A 12,353-nucleotide genomic window follows, 5' to 3' on the forward strand; every position below is an offset into this window, starting at 1 on the left:
ACTGTCAAGTTCTACTCGATATCGCAACCGCTGAAGTAACAACACATATCCTGTCAAACTGTGAAGTTTCATTTCGTTTCCTCCTTTACTTGTGGGTAGTTAGTTCCAAGCAGTGTAGAACGTTCACGTGAGGTGTGTTCCGGGGAAGACAAATTTCGACTTTTGTTTATTGGAAGAGACGTAGGAAGTGTAACTTATCTGCAGAGCATAAAAACTAGTGTGACAAAGTCTGAAGAACTAATCGTCTCTTTGAAACTCACACCAGGTTGGATTAAAGAAAGCAAAAGAAGTATTTCACAGGAGTGCTTCTGGATTTGTACCTGTTAGGTTCGATCTACACACGAGTGTTGCGGAAGTGCCCGTGGACTCATATGGGAATCCCTGGACGAGAGCGATACTGTTAAAAGTTAGATAATCAGCTTTTGCTACTGATTGCTGAAGGATTCTATTGCCGTCAATCTACATTTCGCTTAAGGACGGCGAAGACAGATAATAGAAATTAGGGCTTGTACAGTCGCTTTCCCCCTCGCTTAATTAGCGAGTGGAACAGGAAAGGGAATGTTTAATAGTGGCAGAAGGTAAACACCGCCGTGTACCTTACGGAGGTTTGCGAACTATGTATGTAGATAAAAATGTAGGTCTATATAAACAATTATGATAAAAAAACAGCGTCTTGGAACTAGCAGTGCAAGTGTTTGATTTAAACTTCTGGTTTGCCACAGCGGACTTCTGAATTCATTCTATAATTGTATTACGTGAGCATACATATTAGAACTCGATAACCTCTGGTGACGTTCTAGTACCAGTGGAAATATGTCTGTCGCTGGCCTGTGTGATAACAGGCGAAGCTGCAGAGTGGCGTCAGCCACGACTTTTTATAACTCGATAACCCCGGGGAATTAGCGAGCAGCTTGTTTAACAGTTGGAGCGCAACGTCGGATGAAGATGCAGGTGGCGGTGATTGGCGCAGGAGCCTCCGGGCTGGCGGCGGCCAGGCACCTGCTGGAGTCTCCACGGGGTCACAGCGTCACCGTCTTCGAGCGAGGCGACCAGCTGGGTGGCACGTGGGTCTTCACGGAAAAGACGGGACTCGACGTGGACGGACGGCCGGTCCACAGCAGCATGTACCGCAGCCTCGAGTGAGTCAGCTCGCCAGCAAGAGGCCTCGTTTTACCATTCTCACCAAAGTTCATCACACCAAAAGCGAGGGGCATTCAATAAGTAACATCCATTTCTTCTGAAAGCAGTTTGGTTCAATTCAGGATTCCAATGCACTGTATATTTCCCGACTCTTATGGCTACTCTAAGGCGCTACAATCATGGACTGTGCGGCTGGTCCCAGCGGAGGTTCGAGTCCTAACTCGGGTATGGGTGTGTGTGTTTGTCCTTGGGATAATTTAGGGGGGGATGCGTGTTCGAGTGGTAAAACTCTACCGGTCGACGTCGGAGCGAATGTCTTGCTGCATCAATAATCTCCCCATAATTCACATACAGTTTCTCGCAGAGAGTGTATCCTACATTGGACCAAACAGCTGGAAGTCAGAAGTTGCGAAATCTGGTCTGTAAGGGTGGATGAGGAACAACAGTTCAAATGGTTCAAATGGCTCTGAGCACTATGGGACTTAACTTCTAAGGTCATCAGTCCCCTAGAACTAATTAAACCTAACTAACCTAAGGACATTACACACATTCATGCCCGAGGCAGGATTCGAAACTGCGACCGTAGCGGTCTCGCGGTTCCAGACTGAAGTTCCTACAACCGCTCGGCCACCCCGGCCGGCGGAAGAACAGTGACAAGAAGTTCGTTTCTTTTTTTGTGGCGAGGAACACGCTGAAATCGTTTCTTCAGTTTCCTGAGGGTAGCGCAATACAATTCGGGGTTGATCGTTGTACTGTGATGTGGGACGTCAAAAGAATATCGCCTTCAGAGTTCCAGAACACTGTCGTCACGACTTTACTGGCTTAGGGTGGGGCTCTGAACTTTTTCTTCGGAGGAGAGGTGGTCTGGCGCCACTCCTTGGATTGCCGTTTTGTTTCCTGGCCGAAGTGATGAAACAATCTTTCATCGTCTACGACGGTATTCGACACGATCAGCCTCGTAACAATTCCGCAAACATTGCGCTTCGCTGCTCTTTGTGATCTTTGGCTGTGAGGAATCCAACAGGCACACTCCTTTGAGTTCACCAGCTGGTGGATGAGTGTGTCAGCACTATCAGCAGAGACGTCCAGTTGTGCCGCGAGATGTTTGACTGCGACCTTCTGACCACCTCGAATGAGAGTCAGCGCTTTCAACACTGCAGTAGTCATAGCTGTCTGCGGCCGACACACGGGAGATAAGCCAGGTTTCGCGACCGTGTTGTGATCATGGCGGCCCCTTCGTCCAACGACTCACCTTGCTTTTGTTCGCTACGAGATCTCCGCAGTCATCATGCAAGCGCCTATGAATATCTGCAATGCTCCGGTTTTCCGCAAGGGAAGAAAAAAAGAAAAACGGGAGATAAGCCTGGTTTCGCGACCGTGTTGTGATCATGGCGTCCCCTTCGCCCAACGACTCACCGTGCTTTTGGCCGCTGCGAGATCTCCATAGTCATTCTGCAAGCGCCTATGAATATCTGCAATGCTGGTTTTCCGCAAGGGAAGAAAAAAAGAAAAAGACAGCGCTCTCCTTGGAGCGTACAAATAAAGGGACTGGAGCGGGAATATTCCGCGATGTCCCACAACAAATTCCGCGTTTCTTCAACCGAAACTGGCTGCGAAATAAAAATGTTGCGTTAGTTATTGAACACCCCTCGCATTATTCATCCCACTTAAAAGAGCGTGCTGGTCACTTTGGAGCGCTGCGAACTGTATGAAAATACACTCCTGGAAATGGAAAAAAGAACACATTGACACCGGTGTGTCAGACCCACCATACTTGCTCCGGACACTGCGAGAGGGCTGTACAAGCAATGATCACACGCACGGCACAGCGGACACACCAGGAACCGCGGTGTTGGCCGTCGAATGGCGCTAGCTGCGCAGCATTTGTGCACCGCCGCCGTCAGTGTCAGCCAGTTTGCCGTGGCATACGGAGCTCCATCGCAGTCTTTAACACTGGTAGCATGCCGCGACAGCGTGGACGTGAACCGTATGTGCAGTTGACGGACTTTGAGCGAGGGCGTATAGTGGGCATGCGGGAGGCCGGGTGGACGTACCGCCGAATTGCTCAACACGTGGGGCGTGAGGTCTCCACAGTACATCGATGTTGTCGCCAGTGGTCGGCGGAAGGTGCACGTGCCCGTCGACCTGGGACCGGACCGCAGCGACGTACGGATGCACGCCAAGACCGTAGGATCCTACGCAGTGCCGTAGGGGACCGCACCGCCACTTCCCAGCAAATTAGGGACACTGTTGCTCGTGGGGTATCGGCGAGGACCATTCGCAACCGTCTCCATGAAGCTGGGCTACGGTCCCGCACACCGTTAGGCCGTCTTCCGCTCACGCCCCAACATCGTGCAGCCCGCCTCCAGTGGTGTCGCGACAGGCGTGAATGGAGGGACGAATGGAGACGTGTCGTCTTCAGCGATGAGAGTCGCTTCTGCCTTGGTGCCAATGATGGTCGTATGCGTGTTTGGCGCCGTGCAGGTGAGCGCCACAATCAGGACTGCATACGACCGAGGCACACAGGGCCAACACCCGGCATCATGGTGTGGGGAGCGATCTCCTACACTGGCCGTACACCACTGGTGATCGTCGAGGGGACACTGAATAGTGCACGGTACATCCAAACCGTCATCGAACCCATCGTTCTACCATTCCTAGACCGGCAAGGGAACTTGCTGTTCCAACAGGACAATGCACGTCCGCATGTATCCCGTGCCACCCAACGTGCTCTAGAAGGTGTAAGTCAACTACCCTGGCCAGCAAGATCTCCGGATCTGTCCCCCATTGAGCATGTTTGGGACTGGATGAAGCGTCGTCTCACGCGGTCTGCACGTCCAGCACGAACGCTGGTCCAACTGAGGCGCCAGGTGGAAATGGCATGGCAAGCCGTTCCACAGGACTACATCCAGCATCTCTACGATCGTCTCCATGGGAGAATAGCAGCCTGCATTGCTGCGAAAGGTGGATATACACTGTACTAGTGCCGACATTGTGCATGCTCTGTTGCCTGTGTCTATGTGCCTGTGGTTCTGTCAGTGTGATCATGTGATGTATCTGACCCCAGGAATGTGTCAATAAAGTTTCCCCTTCCTGGGACAATGAATTCACGGTGTTCTTATTTCAATTTCCAGGATTGTAGTACCACCTAGCCATGTGGATCTTCGCCAAAGATGTGTAGTTCTGTACATATCACGGTCACTTGTATCGAATCAGCAGAGTAAAATGGGTGGACGTAGAGACGCTTTAGAATGACAAAAAAGAAGAGGTATCGCGGTTTTACGCGCCGATTATCGTACTGTGAGTGAAACTGCCAGATTTTTCGGAGGATTAAGACGCACTGTGCACCGTATCTACAAGTAATGGTGAACAACATGCAGAAATGTAATACGAAGTATGAACAGTGGTCGTTAAAGGTTCCTATTCAACAGCGACCAGGGATACATGTCACGCTGTGTCAGTGCCAGTCAGTTTCAAACCCAACATGAGTTAATCAAATATAAAATTATTATAACTTAAAGAAACTTTCTATGAAACATTTTAGAATTTTCAGAAACTTTCAATGTATCGTCTCAACCGTATTTAAAATTAAAAATTTGTACGAAGTGATGACCAGTTTCGAGAGATTAAATAGCATCTTCAGACCACGTAGTGTGATTACCGCAACTAGCAGAGTACAACGCCGTAGCATCTTCCACACCATTCTTATTTTAAATCCTCACGTAAAATCGCTTACATTCTGCCACGTTATCTGTGACAGCAATTGAAACATACAGGCTATACAGAGCTGTAAAGAAAACTTTTGTATATATTGAAAGGTCTGTGTGATTATTTTCGTTAAAGTTAGCGCCTGCAAAAAGTGATTTGCCATGAAAGCTGTACTTGAAGAGAAATATGCAATTTGACTTCAAGCACAGCTTAAACGGCGAATCTCTGTAGTTATTGACTGTAACGATAATAATTATACAGACGTACAATGTATAAAAATTTTACGACGCTGTACGGGCTCTATGTGTCAGTTGCTGTCACAGGTAGCATGGCAGTGCATTAACAGGTTTTATCTAAGGATTTTAAACGTTAATGTTGTGGACAATGCAACCGTGTTGTAGAATGCTTTTCTCTTTTATAACACTGTCTGTGGTCTGGAGATGGCAGTTAAGCTACCGATACTGGTCAAAAGTTTTTAAAAAGTTTTAATGTTGATGCGATTGAGACAACATAGTGAAACTTTTTCAAAATTTTGAAATGTTTTAAAGGAAGTTTTTAAAAATTTCATCATTTTATACTTGATTATCGGTTTACTATCTCCTTCTCCTCGAGGCCCACGAGAAAGACAGGCCGCGGCGCGTAAGTCACGAAGGTAGTCCTTAACTCGCTCGTTCGCTCAGATCAGCACACGAAATGCGTTTCTAAACCTGTTAACTCGCAAATGGTCGTGTAAGTACTAACGAGAATTGCATCTTCCACTGGGATCTGCTGTTATGAAGTCTTACTGATTAACAGTACTACAGAAAAATTTAAGATCGATACTCGATATAAATGATATAACGACTTGTTTATAGCATTTACTCTCTTCTGATTAACCGTACCCATTGCATGCTGGAAGTGGTGCCTTATGCAACTGATAATCATTTTAGCATGATTTTATTTTATTGTACGCCAGTACGGCCGTAACAAGTTAAAAGCCGGCCTATGGACTCCTCATCATTGTAGGACTAACAACAGTTGTTGTTGTTGTGGTCTTCAGTCCTGAGACTGGTTTGATGCAGCTCTCCATGCTACTCTATCCCGTGCAAGCTTCTTCACCTCCCAGTACCTACCGCAACCTAGATCCTTCTGAATCTGCTTAGTGTATTCATCTCTTGGTCTCCCTCTACGATTTTTACCCTCCACGCTGCCCTCCTATACTAAATTGGTGACCCCTGATGCCTCAGAACATGTCCTACCGACCGATCCCTTCTTCTAGTCAAGTTTTGCCACAAACTTCTCTTCTCCCCAATCCTATTCAATACTTCCTCATTAGTTATGTGAACTACCCATCTAATCTTCAGCATTCTTCTGTAGCACCACACTTCGAAAGCTTCTATTCTCTTCTTGTCCAAACTATTTATCGTCCATGTTTCACTTCCATACATGGCTACACTCCATACAAATACTTTCAAAAATGACTTCCTCACACTTTGAAACGTCCCCTTAGAAGAATTTTACATGTGAAACGTCCACTTAGAAGAATTGTACAAGACTGTGCTTAACCTGGCACACAATAATTTTAGCGCAACGCAATCTGACTATCTAAAAATCCCTGCAAAAGAATGGCCCTGACTAACTTTAACCTATACCTTTTACAAAACACTTACCTCACAAAAATCTTCGCTACTCAAGCTACTGCAAAACAGCGAGCGCCACTACTGCCAGCTAAATAAAAGATTCAAACCACTGAAGGTACTAACTACTGATAGGGATAGTTAGCAAATGAAAGATATTAATAGAGAACAAACAATGTATTTACCTTAATATTCATAATTGACATTCAGTCTTACAGATTATCAAAACTCCGCCATCTCTCTCCCCACGTCCACCACTGCTGGCGGCTCACCTCCAACTGCCCAACGCTATCTGCTGTTCACATCCAGCTATAGCAGTTCATGACAACAATGGCAGGCAACAATGCAAACTAGCCACATACTGCACACAGCACAGCCAGTGATTTTCATACAGAGAGCGCTACGTAACGTTGCCAATAAGAAAACATAAACAGCAAACTTACATAAAGAAAACATAAACAGCCTACTTACATAGCCCCCATGCTCCCCACAAAAAATTTTACAAATGTTTTTGGCCAGTGGCCAATAATGATTTGATAAAATTTTTCATAATTACACTAACAAAGATATCCAATGCACACACTTATTGATACAATGTTGGTCAACAGCTAAAATTTTCTCACAGTCCATAAAGACAGTCCTGATCGTTCATCATAATAGTAATTACAGTTTTTTTCACAAAGTCTCATTAGTAAAAGAAATTGCACACAGAAGTAGTGGATTTCCATGCAGTCTTGAAGAAGTAGTGTTGTCCTTCCAACAGAAAGACAGTGCTGACTCTTGACATGCTGACAGGTAATGGGCCACAACAGAGCAAACCCACAGCAGAGTCATTTGACGTTTTGAAGAAGATTGGTAGATAGGTCATCAAAGAGTAGACCCACTGTAGTCCTGGTAGAGATTGTGGTATTTGTGGGCCACCAGAGGTGTAGACCCACTGTAGTCCTTGTAGAGATGGCCAGCAGCCATCTGTTGCGACTGTGCAGGTGCACAATCACCATTGAAGAGTCTTGCGGATAATAGAGCAAGTCCATAACCACCACTTGTGCACTCACAAAGTTTTTGGAATTGTCCTTAGAACCAGCAATGCTGTTATCCAGTCCCTTGCTGAATTAGTAACACACGTGCAAACACTAACAGTCCCAACTTCTCACATAGTGTCCATATACTATGACCAACAGAAATGTGTGCAGTGAAATGAATGCTTTCAAGTTACTTAATTTGATTAACTGGCGTCAATTACAATTATATAACATAAGAATACAATTACAAAGATACAAAATACAACATTAAAGACATAACAATACAGATAATATTTGTAGTAATAGGGGCTTTACAAAAGAATAGAAATAAACATATACATCAGTGTTACAGGAATGATAACATGAGTACATACATAAAAGATCAGAATCACTTTTGAAACGTCAACTTCACACATGAGCATGAAAACAACACAGAATAAATAATGTCTAAGCATCTTTACAAAGTAAATAACATATTATTAGAAAAAGTCTACAACAGAGCTCTCATCAGCTAAACACATAAAGACAGGAAAAACACAAATACACAAGGGTACACAAACACATAGTGGGATAACACCAAAAGGAAAGGACAACACACAATTACATATTTGGAAAAAGCAGCAAAGAGGAAAGGACAGGGTTTGGTTTACTGCAGTATTTTGCTTGGAGATCTCCCTTCATTCCATAGATCGTTCGTCTTATTTCAACCTTTGCTTCCACCAAAAAAAATCCTATCCAAGCATGCTTTCTGTATTTATGTGTTCACATATTTCTTACCTCATTATTTATTTCCAAGATAATCCTACCTATACCTCCTTCCTGTATTCTATTCATATTTCTTTCAAAATAATTATTTCTGATTGTACAATACTCATTGGGGCCCAAATCTTTCTTCGCAATGCATTCTTTACCTATTCTCCATAGTCAGTTTCTTATATAGTCTACCCCCTCTTAAGCTAACTTAAATCTACTGAGCTCAGACATATATACCAAGGGACGAGGTAATGCAGCAAAAAAAAAAAAAAAATAATTAACACAAACATCAATGACAAAATATAGAAATGGCAAAGCAAGCAACATAAATTAGCAAAGCAAGTGCAATATTACAACTAATATAAGGCAATGCAGGAAACAAGAAAAACTAGCTTAGAAGAGTAACACAAAGTCAAATTCAGTAACACTATGCCTGACAAACAGCAGCAACTTATACCTAAACATGACATAGCTCAAGCAGAAAAAATATTACAGTAAAAACAACAATGCAGACAAGGGAAATGCATATTCACATCTTAATGTCTATGTAATTAAAGTGGTGCACCACAACAACTGATTGTAAAAAAAATATTACCATGTACTTGAAAAGAAAATTTTGTTTTACTGTTGCTAGTTCCTTCTTATTGTTCTTTCCTTTCCAAGTGCTCCTTTTTAAAGAATGTGGATCATAAAATAATTATTTAATAGATCTGTTGACAGAAAGTGTTCAAATCTTCGCTACTCAAGCTACTGCAAAACAGCGAGCGCCACTACTGCCAGCTAAATAAAAGATTCAAACCACTGAAGGTACTAACTACTGATAGGGATAGTTAGCAAATGAAAGATATTAATAGAGAACAAACAATGTATTTACCTTAATATTCATAATTGACATTCAGTCTTACAGATTATCAAAACTCCGCCATCTCTCTCCCCACGTCCACCACTGCTGGCGGCTCACCTCCAACTGCCCAACGCTATCTGCTGTTCACATCCAGCTATAGCAGTTCATGACAACAATGGCAGGCAACAATGCAAACTAGCCACATACTGCACACAGCACAGCCAGTGATTTTCATACAGAGAGCGCTACGTAAAGTTGCCAATAAGAAAACATAAACAGCCTACTTACAACTTAAATCTATACTCGATGTTAACAAATTTCTCTTCTTCAGAAACGCTTTCCTTGCCATTGCCAGTCTACATTTTATATACTCTCTACTTCGACCATCATCAGTTATTTTGCTCCCCAAATAGCAAAACTCCTTTACTACTTTAAGCGTCTCATTTCCTAATCTAATTCCTTCAGCATCACCCGACTTAATTCGATTACATTCCATTTCCTCGTTTTGCTTTTGTTGATGTTAATCTTATATCCTCCTTTCAAGACACTGTCCATTCCGTTCAACTGCTCTTCCAAGTCATTTGCTGTCTCTGACAGAATTACAATGTAATCGGCGAACCTCAAATTTTTATTTCTTCTCCATGGATTTTAATACCTACTCCAAACTTTTCTTTTGTTTCCTTCACTGCTTGCTCAATATACAGATTGAATAACATCGGGGAGAGACTACAACCCTGTCTCACTCCCTTCCCAACCACTGCTTCCCTTTCATACCCCTCGACTCTTATAACTGCCATCTGGTTTCTGTACAAATTGTAAATAGCCTTTCGCTCCCTGTATTTTACTCCTGCCACCTTCAGAATTTGAAAGAGAGTAGTCCATCCAACATTGTCAAAAGCTTTCTCTAAGTCTACAAATGCTAGAAACGTAGGTTTGCCCTTCCTTACTCTAGCTTCTAAGATAAGTGGTAGGGTCAGTATTGCCTCACGTGTTCCAACATTTCTACGGAATCCAAACTGATCTTCCTCGAGGTCGGCTTCTACTAGTTTTTCCATTCGTCTGTAAAGAATTCGCGTTAGTATTTAGTAGCTAAACTGAGTGTTCGGTAATTTTCACATCTGTCAACCCCTGCTTTCTTTGGGATTGGAATTATTATATTCTTCTTGATGTCTGAGGGTATTTCGCCTGTTTCATACATCTTGCTCACCACATGGCAGAGTTTTGTCAGGACTGGCTCTCCCGTCAGTAGTTCTAATGGAATATTGTCTACTCCAGGGGCTTTGTTTCGACTCAGGTCTTTCAGTGCTCTGTCAAACTCTTCACGCAGTATCGTATCTCCCATTTCATCTTCATCTACATCCTCTTCCATTTCCATAATATTGTCCTCTAGTACATCGCCCTTGTATAGACCCTCTATATACTCCTTCCACCTTTCTGCTTTCCCTTCTTTGCTTAGAACTGGGTTTCCATCTGAGCTCTTGGTGTTCATGCAAGTGGTTCTCTTATCTCCAAAGGTCTCTTTAATTTTCCTAATAATAGCGGATTCCAGTAGAAGATACAGTTTTCAATTGAACGGACACGCCTCGTTACGAGTTAACGCGTGAAGAAAAGTAGTCTGTCTGATTATTTGAGCAAGCGAGCGAGCGCTGGACTACCTTCGTGACGTATGCGTCGCGGCCTGTCATTCTCGTAGGCCTTCTCCTTAACCTATTCTGACGTCAGATATATTCTCCAAAAAGAGTTGCTGTTCTAAGTTAATGCATTTTGTATCACAGGACGACAGCAGTGGGAACGAGAACTGGGTTACTAAAGCGCAGATTGACTGCTTCTCCTTCTTTTGCTGATGCTTTTGTCCCGCATCGGCGCAGGGTCGACATTGTTGTTTACGGCTTCGAGAAGATTAGTTTATAGGATGTTCAGATACGCTTCCTGTCAACACCCATTCCCCCCCTCCCGCCTCCTTCCTCTCCCCCCCTCCCTCCATCACCGCCCTACCGTCCGGCGGATGGAATATATTTACCCCATCTGTCTGCTTGTAATGTTAGCCGTGTGAAAGCCAGCGATTATTTTCGAAATGTCTGCAAGCCGTGCAACTGTGGTGAGACTTGGGCAACAGTTCGATATTTACCTATTGGGGCGTGGGAAATCACCTAAAAACCACAACCAAGCTGGCCGGCACACCGACACTCGTAACTGGGTGGATTCGATTCGGTACCTGCGTACCTCCACGTCTCGGAACCGATGGATTAAGACGCAGAATTCTTCGAGTGTTTCCGGATGACTAGCCTTCGTCTTAAGGCACCGATTCCGAGACGGGGAGATGCGCCGGTTTATTTACTAAAAATATTACAATTTCTCAGACTAAAAATTTAAGTAGTTTTGTGTCACAATAAAACACTATAGCCAGCTTATCAAGCGAGGTGACACAATGGTTAACACAATGGACTCGTACTAGGGAGAACGACAGTTGGAACCCGTGTCCGGCCTCCTGATTTAGGTTTTCCGTGTTTTGCCTGAAATTACTATAGGCAAATGCCGGGACGGTTCCTTCGAAATGGTACGGTCGACCTCCTTCCTCATCCTTCCCTAATCCGATGGGACCTATGACCTCGCTATTTGGTTCCCTTCCCCGTATCAATCGACCAACCATAGCCAGTTTATGTTTAATATAATGAGCAGATTCCCTGACTCTTTGGAAATAAAAGTAGAAGTAGCCAATCATTGGGTCTTTCTTGGCCACTCACTCAAATGCTATGTATAATAGTTACAGCGCTCACCTGCAAAATAAATTACAATACAATTTGGCCAAGACGTAAGGTTACAATCCTCGTACCAACTAAGCTCTCGCCCCTGTGACGATTACTTTCTACCCACATGATGAAGCTGAGAATTTCAAACTTAACGATATACTAGTGAACAAACAAATAATACTTCGTAAAATAACTAACATGTACAGAACAACATAATTTTAAAAATCACACTCCCAGCTTGGTGTTTAAAGTTTATCAAGCATGTTAATAAACAAACTAAAATGACACACCACAAAATAACTAGGATGTGGAGCTCCATTTAATTTTCGTAACCAGAAGACAACACATCTTGTAACGTATAATTAATAACAACAACGAAGTATCTGTGTGGATTAAATACTTAAGAGAGCACCCCTGTGGTCCATACTTGTGCACAACGCTCACAACGGCCATGAGCTTCGTCAGCAGTGACCGCAGTGATTAACAGCTGCGTCCGTAATGAAGGTAACCAATCCGGTGC

At 43.7% G+C, this 12,353-nt stretch overlaps 1 protein-coding gene across 1 annotated transcript in view; it reads left to right on the forward strand.

The window, feature by feature from the left end:
* Window positions 1-932: 932 nt before the first annotated feature.
* Window positions 933-12,353, forward strand: part of LOC126187915 (senecionine N-oxygenase-like) — a 46,356-nt gene continuing 34,935 nt past the window's right edge. Inside the window, exon 1 of the mRNA XM_049929272.1 lies at window positions 933-1,139. Within this exon, the coding sequence (XP_049785229.1) occupies window positions 940-1,139 (200 nt within the window). The 5' untranslated portion in view covers window positions 933-939. The remainder of the gene's footprint in view (window positions 1,140-12,353) is intronic.

Source organism: Schistocerca cancellata, chromosome 5 (genome assembly GCF_023864275.1).
Source record: "Schistocerca cancellata isolate TAMUIC-IGC-003103 chromosome 5, iqSchCanc2.1, whole genome shotgun sequence".
NCBI lineage: Eukaryota > Metazoa > Arthropoda > Insecta > Orthoptera > Acrididae > Schistocerca > Schistocerca cancellata.